This window comes from Palaemon carinicauda, chromosome 6 (assembly GCF_036898095.1).
Source record: "Palaemon carinicauda isolate YSFRI2023 chromosome 6, ASM3689809v2, whole genome shotgun sequence".
In the NCBI taxonomy this organism is placed as follows: Eukaryota; Metazoa; Arthropoda; class Malacostraca; order Decapoda; family Palaemonidae; genus Palaemon; species Palaemon carinicauda.
In genome coordinates, this window is record NC_090730.1 from 139,312,917 (window position 1) to 139,335,572 (window position 22,656).

General features: G+C 34.5%; 1 protein-coding gene across 1 annotated transcript in view; it reads left to right on the forward strand.

Moving 5' to 3' along the window:
* LOC137643260 (cylicin-2-like) overlaps positions 1 to 22,422 on the forward strand; it is a 49,333-nt gene extending 26,911 nt beyond the window's left edge. Inside the window, exon 4 of the mRNA XM_068376101.1 lies at positions 22,259 to 22,422. Coding sequence (XP_068232202.1) covers positions 22,259 to 22,422 — 164 coding nt within the window. The remainder of the gene's footprint in view (positions 1 to 22,258) is intronic.
* The last annotated feature ends 234 nt before the right edge of the window (positions 22,423 to 22,656 follow it).

A 22,656-nucleotide genomic window follows, 5' to 3' on the forward strand; every position in this document is an offset into this window, starting at 1 on the left:
AGCTGGATACATTCTTCCAGATCTAGGATTTGGTATATTCTGTTCCTTGATAAAGATTCACCTCTACTGGATATTTATCATGTGAATGAAAGGTCCAATAACTGGATACATTCTTCCAGATCTAGGGTTTGGTATCTTCTGTTCCTTGATAAAGATTCACTTGTACTGGACCTTGTCATGTGAATGAAAGGTCCAATAGCTGGATACATTCTTCCAGATCTAGGGTTTGGTATCTTCTATTCATTGATAAAGATTAACTTGTACTGGATCTTTGTCATGTGAATGAAATGTCCAATAACTGGATACATTCTTCCAGATCTAGGAATTGGTATCTTCTGTTTCTTGATGAATATTCACTTGTACTGGATATTTATCATGTGAATGAAATGTCCAATTACTACATACATTCTTCCAGATCTAGGATTTGGTGTCTTCTGTTCCTTGATAAAGATTCACTTGTACTGGATATTCATCATGTGAATAAAAGGTCCAATAACTGGATACATTCTTCCAGCTCTAGGGTTTGAAATCTTCTGTTCCTTGATAAAGATTCACTTGTACTGGATCTTTGTCATGTGAATGAAAGGTCCAATTACTACATACATTCTTCCAGATCTAGGATTTGATATCTTCTATTCCTTGATGAAGATTCACTTGTACTGGATATTTATCATGTGAATGAAAGGTCCAATAACTGGATACATTCTTCCATATCTAGGGTTTGGTATTTTCTGTTCTTTGATAAAGATTCACTTGAACTGAATATTTATCATATGAATGAAAGGTCCAATAGCTGGATATATTCTTCCAGATCTAGGGTTTGGTATCTCCTGTTCCTTGATAAAGTTTAACCTATACTGGATCTTTGTCATGTGAATGAAAGGTCCAATAGCTGGATACATTCTTCCAGATCTAGGATTTGGTATCTTCTGTTCCTTGATAAAGATTAACTTGTACTGAATATTTATCATGTGAATAAAAAGTCCAATAACTGGATACATTCTTCCAGATCTAGGGTTTGGTATCTTCTGTTCCTTGATAAAGATTCACTTGTACTGGATATTTATCATGTGAATGAAAGGTCCAATAACTGGATACATTCTTCCAGATCTAAGGTTTGGTATCTTCTGTTCCTTGATAAAGATTCACTTGTAATGGATCTTTGTCATGTGAATGAGAGGTCCAATAGCTGGATATATTCTTCAAGATCTACGATTTGGTGTCTTCTGTTCCTTGATAAAGATTCACTTGTACTGGATCTTTGTCATGTGAATGAAAGGTCCAATAGCTGGATATATTCTTCCAGATCTAGGATTTAGTATCTTCTGTTCCTTGATAAAGATTCACCTGTACTGGATCTTTGTCATGTGAATGAAAGGTCCAATAACTAGATACATTCTTCCATATCTAGGATTTGGTATCTCCTGTTCCTTGATAAAGATTCACTTGTATTGGATATTTATCATGTGAATGAAAGGTCCAATAACTGGATACATTCTTCCAGATCTAGGGTTTGGTATCTTCTATTCCTTGATAAAGATTCACTTGTACTGGATATTTATCATGTGAATGAAAGGTCCAATAACTGGATATATTCTTCCAGATCTAGGATTTGGTGTCTTCTGTTCCTTGATAAAGATTCACTTGTACTGGACCTTGTCATGTGAATGAAAGGTCCAATAGCTGGATACATTCTTCCAGATCTAGGGTTTGGTATCTTCTATTCATTGATAAAGATTAACTTGTACTGGATCTTTGTCATGTGAATGAAAGGTCCAATAACTGGATACATTCTTCCAGATCTAGAATTTGGTATCTTCTGTTCCTTGATAAAGATTCACTTGTATTGGATATTTATCGGGTGAATGAAAGGTCCAATAACTGGATACATTCTTCCAGATCTAGGATTTGGTATCTTCTGTTCCTTGATAAAGATGCACTTGTACTGGATATTTATCATGTGAATGAAAGGTCCAATAACTGGATACATTTTCCCAGATCTAGGATTTGGTATCTTCTATTCCTTGATAAAGATTCAGTTGTACTGGATATTTATCATGTGAATGAAAGGTCCAATAACTGGATACATTCTTCCAGATCTAGGATTTGGTATCTTCTGTTCCTTGATAAAGATTCACTTGTACTGGATATTTATCATGTGAATGAAAGGTCCAATAACTGGATACATTCTTCCAAATCTAGGGTTTGGTATCTTCTAATCATTGATAAAGATTCACTTGTACTGGATATTTATCATATGAATGAAAGGTCCAATAACTGGATACATTCTTCCAGATCTAGGATTTGGTATCTTCTGTTCCTTGATAAAGATTCACTTGTACTGGAACTTTGTCATGTGAATTTAAGGTCCAATAACTAGATATATTCTTCCAGATCTAGGATTTGGTATCTTCTGTTCATTGATAAAGATTCACTTGTACTGGATCTTTGTTATGTGAATGAAAGGTGCAATAACTGGATACATTCTTCCAGATCTAGGGTTTGGTATCTTCTATTCCTTGATTAAGATTCACTTGTACTGGATATTTATCATGTGAATGAAAGGTCCAATAACTGGATACATTCTTCCAGATCTAGGGTTTGGTATCTTCTATTCCTTGATAAAGATTCACTTGTACTGGATATTTATCATGTGAATGAAAAGTCCAATAACTGTATACATTCTTCTAGATCTAAGGTTTGGTATTTTTTATTCCTTGATAAAGATTCACTTGTACTGGATATTTATCATGTGAATGAAAGGTCCAATAACTGGATACATTCTTCCAGATCTAGGGTTTGGTATCTTCTATTCCTTGATAAAGATTCACTTGTACTGGATATTTATCATGTGAATGAAAGGTCCAATAACTGGATATATTCTTCCAGATCTAGGATTTGGTATCTTCTGTTCCTTGATAAAGATTCACTTGTACTGGATCTTTGTCATGAGAATGAAAGGTCCAATAACTAGATACATTCTTCCAGATCTAGGATTTGGTATCTTCTGTTCCTTGATAAAGATTCACCTGTACTGGATATTTATCATGTGAATGAAAAATCCAATAACTGGATACATTATTCCAGATCTAGAAATTGGTATCTTCTGTTCCTTCATAAAGATTCACTTGTACTGGATCTTTGTCATGTGAATGAAATTACAAATAACTGGATACATTCTTCCAGATCTAGGCATTGGTATCTTCTATTCCTTGATAAAGATTCACTTGTACTGGATCTTTTTCATGTGAATGGAAGGTCCAATAACTGGATACATTATTCCAGATCTAGAATTTGGTATATTCTGTTCCTTGATAAAGATTCACTTGTACTGTATCTTTGTCATGTGAATGAAAGGTCCAATAACTAGATACATTCTTCCAGATCTAGGATTTGGAATCTTCTGATCCTTGATAAAGATTCACTTGTACTGAATCTTTGTCATGTGAATGGAAGGTCCAATAACTGGATACATTATTCCAGATCTAAAATTTGGTATCTCCTGTTCCTTGATAAAGATTCACTTGTACTGGATCTTTGTCATGTGAATGAAATTACAAATAACTGGATACATTCTTCCAGATCTAGGCATTGGTATCTTCTGTTCCTTGATAAAGATTCACTTGTACTGGATATTTATCATGTGAATGAAAGTTCCAATAACTGGACACATTTTTCGAGATCTAGTGTTTAGTATCTTCTATTCCTTGATAAAGATTCACTTGTACTGGATCTTTGTCCTGTGAATGAAAGGTCCAATAACTGGATACATTCTTCCAGATCTAGGGTTCGGTATCTTTTGTTCCTTGATAAAGATTCACTTGTACTGGATTTTTATCATGTGAAGAAAAGGTCCAATAACTGGATATATTCTTCCAGATCTAGGGTTTGGTATCTTCTATTCCTTGATAAAGATTCACTTGTACTGGATCTTTTTCATGTGAATGGAAGGTCCAATAACTTGATACATTATTCCAGATCTAGAATTTGGTATATTCTGTTCCTTGATAAAGATTCACTTGTACTGTATCTTTGTCATGTGAATGAAAGGTCCAATAACTAGATACATTCTTCCAGATCTAGGATTTGGAATCTTCTGATCCTTGATAAAGATTCACTTGTACTGAATCTTTGTCATGTGAATGGAAGGTCCAATAACTGGATACATTATTCCAGATCTAAAATTTGGTATCTCCTGTTCCTTGATAAAGATTCAGTTGTACTGGATCTTTGTCATGTGAATGAAAGGTAAAATAGCTGGATACATTCTTCCAGATCTAGGATTTGGTGTCTTCTGTTCCTTGATAAAGATTCACTAGTACTGGATATTTATCATGTGAACGAAAGGTACAATAACTGGATACATTCTTCCAGATCTAGGGTTTGGTATCTTCTGTTCCTTGATAAAGATTCACCTGTACTGGATCTTTGTCATGTGAATGAAAGGTCCAATAGCTGGATACATTCTTCCAGATCTAGGATTTGGTGTCTTCTGTTCCTTGATAAAGATTCACTTGTACTGGATATTTATCATGTGAATGAAAGGTCCAATAGCTGGATACATTCTTCCAGATCTAGGATTTGGTATCTTCTTTTCACTTTTACTGGATCTTTGTCATATGAAGGAAAGGTCCAATAGCTGGATACATTCTTCCAGATCTAGGATTTGGTACCTTCTGTTCCTTGTTAAAGATTCACTTGTACTGGATCTTTGTCGTGTTAATGAAAGGTCCAATAACTGGATACATTCTTCCAGATCTAGGATTTGGTATCTTTTGTTCCTTGATGAAGATTTACTTGTACTGGATCTTTGTCATGTGAATGAAAGGTTCAATAACTGGATACATTCTTCCAGATCTAGGGTTTTGCATCTTCTGTTCGTTGATAAAGATTCACTTGTACTGGATCTTTGTCATGTGAACGAAAGGTCCAATAGCTGGATACATTCTTCCAGATCTAGGATTTGGTGTCTTCTGTTGCTTGATAAAGATTCACTTTTACTGAATCTTTGTCATGTGAATGAAAGGTTCAATAGCTGGATACATTCTTCCAGATCTAGGATTTGGTATATTCTGTTCCTTGATAAAAATTCACTTGTACCGGATCTTTGTCATGTGAATGAAAGGTCTAATAGCATACATTCTTCCAGATCTAGGGTTTGGTATCTTCTATTCCTTGATAAAGATTCACTTGTACTGGATATTTATCATGTGAATGAAAGTTCCAATAACTGGATACATTCTTCCAGATCTAGAATTTGGTATCTTCTGTTCCTTGATAAAGATTCACTTGTACTGGATCTTTGTCTTGTGAATGAAAGGTGCAATAACTAGATACATTCTTCCAGATCTAGGATTTGGTATCTTCTGTTCCTTGATAAAGATTCACTTGTACTGGATCTTTGTCATGTGAATGAAAGGTCCAATAACTGGGTATATTCTTCCAGATCTAGGATTTGGTGTCTTCTGTTCCTTGATAAAGATTCACTTGTACTGAATCTTTGTCATGTGAATGAAAGGTCCAATTACTACATACATTCTTCCAGATCTAGGATTTGGTATCTACTGTTCCTTGATAAAGATTCACTTGTACTGGATCTTTGTAATGTGAATGAAAGGTCCAATAACTGGATACATTTTTCCAGATCTAGGATTTGGTGTCTTCTGTTCCTTGATAAAGATTCACCTTTACTGGATATTTATCATGTGAGTGAAAGGTCCAATAACTGGATACATTCTTCCCGATGTAAAATTTGGTATCTTCTGTTCTTTGATAAAGATTCACTTGTACTGGATCTTTGTCCTGTGAATGAAAGGTCCAATAACTGGATATATTCTTCCAGATCTAGGATTTGGTATCTTCTGTTCCTTGATAAAGATTCACTTGTACTGGATCTTTGTCATGTGGATGAAAGGTCTAATAACTGGATACATTCTTCCAGATCTAGGGTTTGGTATTTTCTGTTCATTGATAAAGATTCACTTGAACTGAATATTTATCATATGAATGAAAGGTCCAATAGCTGGATATATTCTTCCAGATCTAAGGTTTGGTATCTCCTGTTCCTTGATAAAGTTTAACCTATACTGGATCTTTGTCATGTGAATGAAAGGTCCAATAGCTGGATACATTCTTCCAGATCTAGGATTTGGTATCTTCTGTTCCTTGATAAAGATTAACTTGTACTGAATATTTATCATGTGAATAAAAGGTCCAATAACTGGATACATTCTTCCAGATCTAGGATTTGGTATCTTCTGTTCCTTGATAAAGATTAACTTGTACTGAATATTTATCATGTGAATAAAAGGTCCAATAACTGGATACATTCTTCCAGATCTAGGGTTTGGTATCTTCTGTTCCTTGATAAAGATTCACTTGTACTGGATATTTATCATGTGAATGAAAGGTCCAATAACTGGATACATTCTTCCAGATCTAAGGTTTGGTATCTTCTGTTCCTTGATAAAGATTCACTTGTACTGGATCTTTGTCATGTGAATGAAAGGTCCAATAGCTGGATATATTCTTCAAGATCTACAATTTGGTGTCTTCTGTTCATTGATAAAGATTCACTTGTACTGGATCTTTGTCATATGAATGAAAGGTCCAATAGCTGGATATATTCTTCCAGATCTAGGATTTAGTATCTTCTGTTCCTTGATAAAGATTCACCTGTACTGGATCTTTGTCATGTGAATGAAAGGTCCAATAACTGGATACATTCTTCCAGATCTAGAATTTGGTATCTTATGTTCCTTGATAAAGATTCACTTGTACTGGATATTTATCAGGTGAATGAAAGTTCCAATAACTGGATACATTCTTCCAGATCTAGGATTTGGTATCTTCTATTCCTCGATAAAGATGCACTTGTACTGGATATTTATCATATGAATGAAAGGTCCAATAACTGGATACATTTTCACAGATCTAGGATTTGGTATCTTCTATTCCTTGATAAAGATTCAGTTGTACTGGATATTTATCATATGAATGAAAGGTCCAATAACTGGATACATTCTTCCAGATCTAGGATTTGGTATCTTCTGTTCCTTGATAAAGATTCACTTGTACTGGATATTTATCATGTGAATAAAAGGTCCAATAACTGGATACATTCTTCCAGATCTAGGGTTTGGTATCTTCTGTTCCTTGATAAAGATTCACTTGTACTGGATATTTATCATGTGAATGAAAGGTCCAATAACTGGATACATTCTTCCAGATCTAAGGTTTGGTATCTTCTGTTCCTTGATAAAGATTCACTTGTACTGGATCTTTGTCATGTGAATGAAAGGTCCAATAGATGGATATATTCTTCAAGATCTACAATTTGGTGTCTTCTGTTCATTGATAAAGATTCACTTGTACTGGATCTTTGTCATATGAATGAAAGGTCCAATAACTAGATACATTCTTCCATATCTAGGATTTAGTATCTTCTGTTCCTTGATAAAGATTCACCTGTACTGGATCTTTGTCATGTGAATGAAAGGTCCAATAACTGGATACATTCTTCCAGATCTAGAATTTGGTATCTTATGTTCCTTGATAAAGATTCACTTGTACTGGATATTTATCAGGTGAATGAAAGTTCCAATAACTGGATACATTCTTCCAGATCTAGGATTTGGTATCTTCTATTCCTCGATAAAGATGCACTTGTACTGGATATTTATCATATGAATGAAAGGTCCAATAACTGGATACATTTTCCCAGATCTAGGATTTGGTATCTTCTATTCCTTGATAAAGATTCAGTTGTACTGGATATTTATCATATGAATGAAAGGTCCAATAACTGGATACATTCTTCCAGATCTAGGATTTGGTATCTTCTGTTCCTTGATAAAGATTCACTTGTACTGGTTATTTATCATGTGAATGAAAGGTCCAATAACTGGATACATTCTTCCGTATCTAGGATTTGGTATCTTCTGTTCCTTGATAAAGATTCACTTGTACTGGAACTTTGTTATGTGAATTTAAGGTCCAATAACTAGATACATTCTTCCAGATCTAGGATTTGGTATCTTCTATTCCTTGATTAAGATTCACTTGTACTGGATATTTATCATGTGAATGAAAGGTCCAATAACTGGATACATTCTTACAGATCTAGGGTTTGGTATCTTCTATTCCTTGATAAAGATTCACTTGTACTGGATATTTATCATGTGAATGAAAGGTCCAATAACTGGATACATTCTTCTAGATCTAAGGTTTGGTATTTTTTATTCCTTGATAAAGATTCACTTGTACTGGATATTTATCATGTGAATGAAAGGTCCAATAACTGGATACATTCTTCCAGATCTAGGGTTTGGTATCTTCTATTCCTTGATAAAGATTCACTTGTACTGGATACTTATCATGTGAATGAAAGGTCCAATAACTGGATACATTCTTCCAGATCTAGGATTTGGTTTCTTCTGTTCCTTGATAAAGATTCACTTGTACTGGATCTTTGTCATGTGAATGAAAGGTCCAATAACTAGATACATTCTTCCAGATCTAGGATTTGGTATCTTATGTTCCTTTATAAAGATTCACCTGTACTGTATATTTATCATGTGAATGAAAAATCCAATAACTGGATACATTATTCCAGATCTAGAAATTGGTATCTTCTGTTCCTTTATAAAGATTCACTTGTACTGGATCTTTGTCATGTGAATGAAATTTCCAATAACTGGATACATTCTTCCAGATCTAGGAATTGGTATCTTCTGTTCCTTGATAAAGATTCACTTGTACTGGATATTTATCATGTGAATGAAAGGTCCAATAACTGGACACATTTTTCGAGATCTAGTGTTCAGTATCTTCTATTCTTTGATAAAGATTCACTTGTACTGGATCTTTGTCCTGTGAATGAAAGGTCCAATAACTGGATACATTCTTCCAGATCTAGGGTTCGGTATCTTCTGTTCCTTGATAAAGATTCACTTGTACTGGATATTTATCATGTGAATGAAAGGTCCAATAACTGGATATATTATTCCAGATCTAGGGTTTGGTATCTTCTATTCCTTGATAAAGATTCACTTGTACTTGATCTTTGTCATGTGAATGAAAGGTCCAATAACTGGATACATTATTCCAGATCTAAAATTTGGTATCTTCTGTTCCTTGATAAAGATTCACTTGTACTGTATCTTTGTCATGTGAATGAAAGGTCCAATAACTAGATACATTCTTCCAGATCTATGATTTGGAATCTTATGATCCTTGATAAAGATTCACTTGTACTGAATCTTTGTCATGTGAATGGAAGGTCCAATAACTGGATACATTATTCCAGATCTAAAATTTGGTATCTCCTGTTCCTTGATAAAGAATTAGTTGTACTGGATCTTTGTCATGTGAATGAAATGTCCAATAGCTGGATACATTCTTCTAGATCTAGGTTTTGGTGTCTTCTGTTCCTTGATAAAGATTCACTTGTACTGGATATTTATCATGTGAATGAAAGGTCCAATAACTGGATATATTCTTCCAGATCTGGAATTTTGTATCTTCTGTTCCTTGATAAAGATTCACTTTTACTGGATCTTTGTCTTGTGAATGAAAGGTGTAATAACTAGATACAATCTTCCAGATCTAGGATTTGGTATCTTCTGTTCCTTGATAAAGATTCACTTGTACTGGATCTTTGTCATGTGAATGAAAGGTCCAATAACTGGATACATTCTTCCAGATCTAGGATTTGGTGTCTTCTGTTCCTTGATAAAGATTAACTTGTACTGGATCTTTGTCATATGAATGAAAGGTCCAATTACTACATACATTCTTCCAGATCTAGGATTTGGTATCTTCTGTTCCTTGATAAAGATTCACTTGTACTGGATCTTTGTCATGTGAATGAAAGGTCCAATAACTGGATACATTTTTCCAGATCTAGGATTTGGTGTCTACTGTTCCTTGATAAAGATTCACCTTTACTGGATATTTATCATGTGAGTGAAAGGTCCAATAACTGGATACATTCTTCCCGATGTAATATTTGGTATCTTCTGTTCTTTGATAAAGATTCACTTGTACTGGATCTTCGTCCTGTGAATGAAAGGTCCAATAACTGGATATATTCTTTCAGATCTAGGAATTGGTATAATCTGTTCCTTGATAAATATTCACTTGTACTGGATCTTTGTCATGTGAATGAAAGGTCCAATAACTAGATACATTCTTCCAGATGTAGGATTTGGTATCTTCTGTTCCTTGATAAAGATTCACTTGTACTGGATCTTTGTCATGTGAATGAAAGGTCTAATAACTGGATACATTCTTCCAGATCTAGGATTTGGAATCCTCTATTCCTTGATAAAGATTCACTTTTACTGGATATTTATCGTGTGAATGAAAGGTCCAATAACTGGATACATTCTTCCAGATAGAGGGTTTGGTATCTTCTATTCCTTGATAAAGATTAACTTGTACTGGATATTTATCGTGTGAATGAAAGGTCCAATAACTGGATACATTCTTCCAGATATAGGGTTTGGTATCTTCTATTCCTTGATAAAGATTCACTTGTACTGGATATTTATCGTGTGAATGAAAGGTCCAATAACTGGATACATTCTTCAAGATCTAGGGTTTGGTATCTTCTGTTCCTTGATAATGATTCACTTGTACTGGATATTTATCATGTGAATGAAAGGTCCAATAACTGGATACATTCTTCCAGATCTAGGGTTTGGTATCTTCTGTTCCTTGTTAATGATTTACTTGTACTGGATATTTATCATGTGAATGAAAGGTCCAATAACTGGATATATTATCCCAGATCTAGAATTTGGTATCTTCTGTTCCTTGATAAAGATTCACTTGTACTGGATCATTGTCATGTGAATGAAAGTTCCAATAACTAGATACATTCTTCCAGATCTAGGATTTGGTATCTTCTGTTCCTTGATAAAGATTCACTTGTACTGGATCTTTGTCATGTGAATGAAAGTTCCAATAACTAGATACATTCTTCCAGATCTAGGATTTGGTATCTTCTGTTCCTTGATAAAGATTCACTTGTACTGGATCTTTGTCATGTGAATGAAAGGTCTAATAACTGGATACATTCTTCCAGATCTAGGATTTGGAATCTTTTATTCCTTGATAAAGATTTACTTGTACTGGATATTTATCATATGATGGAAAGGTCCAGTAACTGGATACATTTTTCCAGATCTAGGATTTGTTATCTTCTGTCCCTTGATAAAGATTCACTTGTATTGGATATTTATCATGGTAATGAAAGGTCCAATAACTGGATACATTCTTCCAGATCTAGGATTTGGTATCTTCTGTCCTTGATAAAGATTCACTTGTACTGGATATTTATCATGTGAATGAACGGTCCAATAACTGGATACATTCTTCCAGATCTAGGATTTGGTATCTTCTGTTCCTTGATAAAGATTCACTTGTACTGGATCTTTGTCATGTGAATGGAAGGTCCAATAACTGGATACATTCTTCCAGATGTAGGATTTAGTATCTTCTATTCCTTGATAAAGATTCACTTGTATTGGATCTTTGTCATGTGAATGAAAGGTCCAATAACTGGATACATTCTTCCAGATCTAGGGTTCAGTGTCTTCTGTTCCTTGATAAAGATTCACTTGTACTGGATCTTTGTCATGTGAATGAAAGGTCCAATAACTGAATACATTATTCCATATCTAGGAATTGGTATCTTCTGTTTCTTGATGAAGATTCACTTGTACTGGATCTTTGTCATGTAAATGAAAGGTCCAATAACTAGAAACATTCTTCCAGTTCTAGGATTTGGTATCTTCTGTTCCTTGATAAAGATTCACTTGTACTGGATCTTTGTAATGTGAATGAAAGGTCCAATAACTAGATACATTCTTTCAGATCTAGGATTTGGTATCTTCTGTTCCTTGATAAAGATTCACTTGTACTGGTTTTTCTTCATATGAATGAAAGGTCTAATATCTGGATACATTCTTCCAGATCTAGGATTTGGAAACTTCTATTCTTTGATATAGATTCACTTTTACTGGATATTTATCATATGAAGGAAAGGTCCAGTAACTGGATACATTTTTCCAGATCTAGGATTTGGTATCTTCTGTCCCTTGATAAAGATTCACTTGTACTGGATATTTATCATGGTAATGAAAGGTCCAATAACTGGGTATATTCTTCCAGATCTAGGATTTGGTATCTTCTGTTCCTTGATAAAGATTCACTTGTACTGAATATTTATCATGTGAATGAAAGGTCCAATAACTGGATACATTCTTCCAGATCTAGGATTTGGTATCTTCTGATCCTTGATAAAGATTCACTTGTACTGGATCTTTGTCATGTGAGTGAAAGGTCCAATAACTGGATAAGTTCTCTAAGTTCTAAAATTTGGTATATTCTGTTCCTTGATAAAGATTCACTTGTACTGGATCATTGTCATGTGAATGAATGGTCCAATAACTGGATACATTCTTCCAGATCAAGGAATTGGTATCATCTGTTTCTTGATGAAGATTCACTTGTACTGGATCTTTTTCATGTGAATGAAAGGTCCAATAGCTGCATACATTCTTCCAGATCTAGGAATTGGTATCTTATGTTTCTTGATGAAGATTCACTTGTACTGGATCTTTGTCATGTGAATGAAAGGTCTAATAACTGGATACATTCTTCCAGATCTAGGATTTGGTATCTTCTGTTCATTGATAAAGATTCACTTGTACTGGATCTTTGTTATGTGAATGAAAGGTCCAATAACTGAATACATTCTTCCAGATCTAGGGTTTGGTATCTTCTATTCCTTGATTAAGATTCACTTGTACTGGATATTTATCATGTGAATGAAAGGTCCAATAACTGGATACATTCTTCCAGATCTAGGGTTTGGTATCTTCTATTCCTTGATAAAGATTCACTTGTACTGGATATTTATCATGTGAATGAAAAGTCCAATAACTGGATACATTCTTCTAGATCTAAGGTTTGGTATTTTTTATTCTTTGATAAAGATTCACTTGTACTGGATATTTATCATGTGAATGAAAGGTCCAATAACTGGATACATTCTTCCAGATCTAGGGTTTGGTATCTTCTATTCCTTGATAAAGATTCACTTGTACTGGATATTTATCATGTGAATGAAAGGTTCAATAACTGGATACATTCTTCCAGATCTAGGATTTGGTATCTTCTGTTCCTTGATAAAGATTCACTTGTACTGGATCTTTGTCATGTGAATGAAAGGTCCAATAACTAGATACATTCTTCCAGATCTAGGATTTGGTATCTTCTGTTCCTTGATAAAGATTCACCTGTACTGGATATTTATCATGTGAATGAAAAATCCAATAACTGGATACATTATTCCAGATCTAGAAGTTGGTATCTTCTCTTCCTTTATAAAGATTCACTTGTACTGGATCTTTGTCATGTGAATGAAATTTCCAATAACTGGATACATTCTTCCAGATCTAGGAATTGGTATCTTCTGTTCCTTGATAAAGATTCACTTGTACTGGATATTTATCATGTGAATGAAAGGTCCAATAACTGGACACTTTTTTCGAGATCTAGGGTTTAGTATCTTCTATTCCTTGATAAAGATTCACTTGTACTGGATCTTTGTCCTGTGAATGAAAGGTCCAATAACTGGATACATTCTTCCAGATCTAGGGTTCGGTATCTTCTGTTCCTTGATAAAGATTCACTTGTACTGGATATTTATCATGTGAATGGAAGGTCCAATAACTGGATATATTCTTCCAGATCTAGGGTTTGGTATCTTCTATTCCTTGATAAAGATTCACTTGTACTGGATCTTTGTCATGTGAATGAAAGGTCCAATAACTGGATACATTATTCCGGATCTAGAATTTGGTATCTTCTGTTCCTTGATAAAGATTCACTTGTACTGTATCTTTGTCATGTGAATGAAAGGTCCAATAACTAGATACATTCTTCCAGATCTAGGATTTGGAATCTTCTGATCCTTGATAAAGATTCACTTGTACTGAATCTTTGTCATGTGAATGGAAGGTCCAATAACTGGATACATTATTCCAGATCTAAAATTTGGTATCTCCTGTTCCTTGATAAAGATTCAGTTGTACTGGATCTTTGTCATGTGAATGAAAGGTCCAATAGCTGGATACATTCTTCCAGATCTAGGATTTGGTGTCTTCTGTTCCTTGATAAAGATTCACTTGTACTGGATATTTATAATGTGAACGAAAGGTACAATAACTGGATACATTATTCCAGATCTAGGGTTTGGTATCTTCTGTTCCTTGATAAAGATTCACCTGTACTGGATCTTTGTCATGTGAATGAAAGGTCCAATAGCTGGATACATTCTTCCAGATCTAGGATTTGGTGTCTTCTGTTCCTTGATAAAGATTCACTTGTACTGGATATTTATCATGTGAATGAAAGGTCCAATAGCTGGATTCATTCTTCCAGATCTAGGATATGGTATCTTCTTTTCACTTTTACTGGATCTTTGTCAAATGAAAGAAAGGTCCAATAGCTGGATACATTCTTTCAGATCTAGGATTTGGTACCTTCTGTTCCTTGTTAAAGATTCACTTGTACTGGATCTTTGCCGTGTGAATGAAAGGTCCAATAACTGGATACATTCTTCCAGATCTAGGATTTGGTATCTTCTGTTTCTTGATGAAGATTCACTTGTACTGGATCTTTGTCATGTGAATGAAAGGTCTAATAACTGGATACATTCTTCCAGATCTAGGATTTGGTTTCTTCTGTTCTTTGATAAAGATTCACTTGTACTGGATCTTTGTCATGTGAATGAAAGGTCAATTAACTAGATACATTTTCCAGATCTAGAATTTGGTATCTTCTGTTCCTTGATAAAGATTCACTTGTACTGGATTTTTGTCATGTGAATGAAAGGTCCAATAACTAGATACATTCTTCCAGGTCTAGGATTTGGTATCATCTGTTTCTTGATAAAGATTCACTTGTACTGGATCTTTGTCATGTGAATGAAAGGTCCAATAACTGAATACATTCTTCCAGGTCTAGGAATTTGTATCTTCTGTTTCTTGATGAAGATTCTCTTGTACTGGATCTTTGTCATGTGAATGAAAGGTCCAATAACTGGATACATTATTCCAGATCAAGGATTTGGTATCTTCTGTTCCTTGATAAAGATTCACCTGTACTGGATAATTATCATGTGATGGAAAGGTCCAATAACTGGATACATTCTTCCAGATATAAAATTTGTTATCTTCTGTTCCTTGATAAAGATTCACTTGTACTGGATCTTTGTCATGTGAATGAAAGGTCCAATAACTGGATACATTCTTCCAGATCTAGGATTTGGTATCTTCTGTTCCTTGATAAATATTCACTTGTACTGGATATTATCATGTGAATGAAAGGTCCAATAACTTGATACATTCTTCCAGATCTAGGATTTGGTATCTTCTGTTCCTTGATAAAGATTCACTTGTACTGGATCTTTGTCATGTGAATGAAAGGTCTAATAACTAGATACATTCTTCCAGATCTAGGATTTGGTAATTTGTGTTCCTTGATAAAGATTCACTTGTACTAGATCTGTGTCATGTGAATGAAAGGTCTAATAACTGAATACAGTCTTCCAGATCTACTATTTGGAATCTTCTATTCCTTGATAAAGATTCAGTTGTACTGGATATTTATCATGTGAATGAAAGGTCCAATAACAGGATACATTCTTCCAGATCTAGGATTTGGTATTTTCTGTTCCTTGATAAAGATTCACTTGTACTGGATATTTATCGTGTGAATGAAAGGTCCAATAACTGGATACATTCTTCTAGATCTACGGTTTGGTATCTTCTATTCCTTGATGAAGATTCACCTGTGCTGGATATTTATCATGTGAGTGAAAGGTCCAATAACTGGATACATTCTTCCAGATCTAGAATCTGGTATCTTCTGTTCCTTGATAAAGATTCACTTGTACTGGATCTTTGCCATGTGAATGAAAGTTCCAATAACTGGATACATTCTTCCAGGTCTAGGAATTGGTATCTTCTGTTTTTTGATGAAGATTCAATTGTACTGGATCTTTGCCATGTGAATGCAAGGGCAAATAACTGGATACGTTCTTCCAGATCTGGTATTTGGTATCTTCTGTTCCTTGATAAAGATTCACTTGTACTGGATCTTTGTCATGTGAATGAAAGGTCCAATAACTGGATACATTCTTCCAGATCTAGGATTTGGTATCTTCTATTCCTTGATAAAGATTTACTTGTTCTGGATCTTTGTCATGTGAATGAAAGGTCCAATAACTGGATACATTCTTCCAGATCTAGGATTTGGTATCTTCTGTTCATTGATAAAGATTCACTTATACTGGATATTTATCATGTGAATGAAAGGTCCAATAACTGGATACATTCCTCCAGATCTAGGATTTGGTATCTTCTGTTCCTTGATAAAGATTTACTTGTACTGGATCTTTGTCATGTGAATGAAAGGTCGAATAACTGGATACATTCTTCCAGATCTAGGAATTGGTATCTTCTATTCCTTGATAAAGATTCACTTGTACTGGATCTTTGTCATGTGAATGAAAAGTCCAATAACTAGATACATACTTCCATATCTAGGATTTGGTACCTTTTGTTCCTTGATAAAGATTCACTTGTACTGGATCTTTGTCATGTGAATGAAAGGTCCAATAACTGGATACATTCTTCCAGATCTAGGATTTGGTATTTTCTGTTCCTTGATAAAGATTCACTTGTACTGGATATTTATCGTGTGAATGAAAGGTCCAATAACTGGATACATTCTTCCAGATCCACTGTTGGGTATCTTCTATTCCTTGATAAAGATTCACTTTTACTGGATATTTATCGTGTGAATGAAAGGTCTAATAACTGGATACATTCTTCCAGATCTAGGGTTTGATATCTTCTGTTCCTTGATAAAGATTCACTTGTACTGGATATTTATCATGTGAATGAAAGGTCCAATAACTGGATACATTCTTCCAGATCTAGGGTTTGGTATCTTCTGTTCATTGATAAAGATTCACTTGTACTGGATATTTATCATGTGAATGAAAGGTCCAATAACTGGATACATTCTTCCAGATCTAGGGTTTGGTATCTTCTGTTCCTTGATAAAGCTTCACTTGTACTGGATCTTTGTCATGTGAATGAAAGGTCCAATAACTGGATACATTATCCCAGATCTAGAATTTGGTATCTTCTGTTCCTTGATAAAGATTCACTTGTACCAGATTTTTGTCATGTGATTGAAAGTTCCAATAACTAGATACATTCTTTCAGATCTAGGATTTGGTATCTTCTGTTCCTTGATAAAGATTCACTTGTACTGGATATTTATGATATGAATGAAAGGTCCAATAACTGGATACATTCTTCCAGATCTAGGATTTGGTATATTCTGTTCCTTGATAAAGATTCACTTGTACTGGATCTTTGTCATGTGAATGAAAGGTCCAATAACTGGATACATTCTTCCAGATCTAGGATTTGGTGTCTTCTGTTCCTTGATAAAGATTCACCTATACTGGATATTTATCATGTGAGTGAAAGGTCCAATAACTGGATACATTGTCTCAGATCTAAAATTTGGTATATTCTGTTCCTTGATAAAGATTCACTTGTACTGGATCTTTGTCATGTGAATGAAAGGTCCAATAACTGGATACATTCTTCCAGATCTATGAATTGGTATCATCTGTTTCTTGATGAAGATTCACTTTTACTGGATCTTTTTCATGTGATTGAAAGGTCTAATAACTGGATACATTCTTCCAGATCTAGGATTTGGTATCTTCTGTTCCTTGATAAAGATTCACCTGTACTGAATATTTATCAAGTGAGTGAAAGGGCCAATAACTGGGTACATTCTTCCAGATCTAGAATTATGTATCTTCTGTTCCTTGATAAAGATTCACTTGTACTGGATCTTTGTCATGTGAATGAAAGGTCCAATAACTGGATACATTCTTCCAGATCTAGGAATTGGTGTCTTTTGTTTCTTGATGAAGATTCACTTGTACTGGATCTTTGTCATGTGAAAGAAAGGTCCAAAAACTGGATACATTCTTCCAGATCTAGGATTTGGTATCTTCTGTTCCTTGATAAAGATTCACCTGTACTGGATATTTATCATGTGAGTGAAAGGTCCAATAACTGGATACATTCTTCCAGATCTAAAATTTGGTATCTTCTTTTCCTTGATAAAGATTCACTTGTACTGGATCTTTGTCATGTGAATGAAAGGTCCAGTAAAAGGATACATTCTTCCAGATCTAGGATTTGGTATTTTCTGTTCTTCGATAAAGATTCACTTGTACTGGATCTTTGTCATGAGAATGAAAGGTCCAATAACTGGATACATTCTTCCAGATATAGGATTTGGTATCTTCTGTTCCTTGATAAAGATTCACCTGTACTGGATATTTATCAAGTAAGTGAAAGGTCCGATAACTGGATACATTCTTCCAGATCTAAAATTTGGTATCTTCTGTTTCTTGATAAAGATTCACTTGTACTGGATCTTTGTCATGTGAATGAAAGGTCCAATAACTGGATACATTCTTCCAGATCTAGGAATTGGTATCTTCTGTTTCTTGATGAAGATTCACTTGTAGTGGATCTTTGTCATGTGAAGTAAAGGTCCAATAACTGGATACATTCTTCCAGATCTAAAATTTGGTATCTTCTGTCCCTTGATAAAGATTCATTTGTACAGGATTTTTGTCATGTGAATGAAAGGTCCAATAACTAGATATTTTCTTCCAGATCTAAGATTTGGTATCTTCTGTTCCTTGATAAAGATTCACTTGTACTGGATCATTGTCATGTGAATGAAAGGTCCAATAACTGGATACATTATTCCAGATCCAGGATTTGGTATCTTCTGTTCCTTGATAAAGATTCACTTGTATTGGATCTTTGTCATGTGAATGAAAGGTCCAATAACTGGATACATTCTTCCAGATCTAGGATTTGGTGTCTTCTGTTCCTTGATAAAGAGTCACTTGTACTGGATCTTTGTCATGTGAATGAAAGGTCCAATAACTGGATACATTATTCCATATCTAGGAATTGGTATCTTCTGTTTCTTGATGAAGATTCCCTTGTACTGGATCTTTGTCATGTAAATGAAAGGTCCAATAACTAGAAACATTCTTCCAGATCTAGGATTTGGTATCTTCTGTTCCTTGATAAAGATTCACTTCTACTGGATCTTTGTCATGTGAATGAAAGGTCCAATAACTAGATACATTCTTCCAGATCTAGGATTTGGAATCTTCTATTCTTTGATAAAGATTCACTTGTACTGGATATTTATCATGTGAATGAAAGGTCCAATAACTGGATACATTCTTCCAGATCTAGTATTTGGTATTTTCTGTTCCTTGATAAAGATTCACTTGTACTAGATATTTATCGTGTGAATGAAAGGTCCAATAACTGGATACATTTTTCCAGATCTAGGGTTTGGTATCTTCTGTTCCTTGATAAAGATTCACTTGTACTGGATATTTATCATGTGAATGAAAGGTCCAATAACTGGATACATTCTTCCAGATCTAAAATTTGGTATCTTCTGTTCCTTGATAAAGATTCACTTGTACAGGATATTTATCATGTGAATGGAAGGTCCAATAACTGGATACATTTTTCCAGATCTAGGGTTTGGTATCTTCTGTTCCTTGATAAAGATTCACTTGTACTGGATCTTTGTCATGTGAATGAAAGGTCCAATAACTGGATACATTATCACAGATCTAGAATTTGGTATCTTCTGTTCCTTGATAAAGACTCACTTGTTTTGGATTTTTGTCATGTGAATGAAATTTCCAATAACTAGATACATTCCTCCAGATCTAGGATTTGGTATCTTCTGTTCCTTGATAAAGATTCACTTGTACTGGATATTTATCATGTGAATGAAAGGTCCAATAACTGGATACATTCTTCCAGATCTAGGATTTGGTGTCTTCTGTTCTTTGATAAAGATTCACCTGTACTGGATATTTGTCATGTGAGTGAAAGGTCCAATAACTGGATACATTCTCTCAGATCTAAAATTTGGTTTATTCTGTTCCTTGATAAAGATTCACTTGTACTGGATCTTTGTCATGTGAATGAAAGGTCCAATAACTGGATACATTCTTCCAGATCAAGGAATTGGTATCATCTGTTTCTTGATGAAGTTTCACTTGTACTGGATCTTTTTCATGTGAATGAAAGGTCCAATAACTGGATACATTATTCCAGATCTAGGAATTGGTATCTTATGTTTCTTGATGAAGATTCACTTGTACTGGATCTTTGTTATGTGAATGAAAGATCTAATAACTGGATACATTCTTCCAGATCTAGGATTTGGTATCTTCTGTTCCTTGATAAAGATTCACTTATACTGGATATTTATCATGTGAGTGAAAGGTCCAATAACTGGGTACATTCTTCCAGATCTAGGATTTGGTGTCTTCTGTTCTTTGATAAAGATTCACCTGTACTGGATATTTGTTATGTGAGTGAAAGGTCCAATAACTGGATACATTCTCTCAGATCTAAAATTTGGTTTATTCTGTTCCTTGATAAAGATTCACTTGTACTGGATCTTTGTCATGTGAATGAAAGGTCCAATAACTGTATACATTCTTCCAGATCAAGGAATTGGTATCATCTGTTTCTTGATGAAGATTCACTTGTACTGGATCTTTTTCATGTGAATGAAAGGTCCAATAACTGGATACATTATTCCAGATCTAGGAATTGGTATCTTATGTTTCTTGATGAAGATTCACTTGTACTGGATCTTTGTCATGTGAATGAAAGGTCTAATAACTGGATACATTCTTCCAGATCTAGGATTTGGTATCTTCTGTTCCTTGGTAAAGATTCACTTGTACTGGATATTTATCATGTGAGTGAAAGGTCCAATAACTGGGTACATTCTTCCAGATCTAGGATTTGGTGTCTTCTGTTCCTTGATAAAGATTCACTTGTACTGGATTTTTGTCATGTGAATGAGAGGTCCAATAACTGGATACATTCTTCCAGATCTAAGAATTGGTGTATTTTGTTTCTTGATGAAGATTCACTTGTACCGGATCTTTGTCATGTGAATGAAAGGTCCAATAACTGGATACATTCTTCCAGATCTAGGATTTGGTATTTTCTCTTCTTTGATAAAGATTCACCTATACTGGATATTTATCATGTGAGTGAAAGGTCCAATAACTGGATACATTCTTCCAGATCTAAAATTTGGTATCTTCTGTTCCTTGATAAAGATTCACTTGTACTGGATCTTTGTCATGTGAATGAAAGGTCCAATAACTGAATACATTCTTCCAGATCTAGGATTTGGTATCTTCTGTTCCTTGATAAAGATTCACCTGTACTGGATATTTATCATGTGAGTGAAAGGTCCAATAACTGGATACATTCTTCTAGATCTAAAATTTGGTATCTTCTGTTTCTTGATAAAGATTCACTTGTACTGGATCTTTGTCATGTGAATGAAAGGTCCAATAACTGAATACATTCTTCCAGATCTAGGATTTGGTGTCTTCTGTTTCTTGATAAAGATTCACTTGTACTGGATCTTTGTCATGTGAATGAAAGGTCCAATAACTGGATACATTCTTCCAGATCTAGGATTTGGTGTCTTCTGTTCCTTGATAAAGATTCACTTGTACTGGATCTTTGTCATGTGAATGAAAGGTCCAATTACTGGATACATTATTCCAGATCTAGGAACTGGTATCTTCTGTTTCTTGATGGAGATTCACTTGTACTGGATCTTTGTCATGTGAATGAAAGGTCCAATAACTGGATACATTCTTCCAAATCTAGGATTTGGTATCTTCTATTCCTTGATTAAGATTCACCTGTACTGGATATTTATCATGTGAGTGAAAGGTCCAATAACTGGATACATTCTTCCAGATATAGAATTTGGTATCATTTGTTCCTTGATAAAGATTCACTTGTACTGGATTTTTGTCATGTGAATGAAAGGTCCAATAACTGGATACATTCTTTCAGATCTAGGAATTGGTATCTTCTGTTTCTTGATGAAGATTCACTTGTACTGGATCTTTGTCATGTGAATGAAAGGTCCAATAACTGTATACATTATTCCAGATCTAGGAATTGGTATCCTCTGTTCCTTGATAAAGATTCACTTGTACTGGATCTTTGTCATGTGAATAGAGGGTCAATAACTGGATATATTCTTCCAGATCTAAAATTTGGTATATTCTCTTCCTTGATAAAGATTCACTTGTACTGGATCTCTGTCATGAGAATGAAAGGTCCAATAACTGGATACATTCTTCCAGATCTAGAATTTGCTATCTTCTGTTCCTTGATAAAGATTCACTTGTACTGGATCTTTGTCATGTGAATGAAAAGTCCAATAACTGGATACATTTTTTCAGATCTAGGACTTGGTGTTTTATGTTCCTTGATAAAGATTCACCTAAACTGGATATTTATCATGTGAGTGAAAGGTCCAATAACTGGATACATTCTTCCAGATCTAAAATTTGGTATCTTCTGTTTTTTGATAAAGATTCACTTGTACTGGATCTTTGTCATGTGAATGAAAGGTCCAATAACTGGATATATTCTTCCAGAT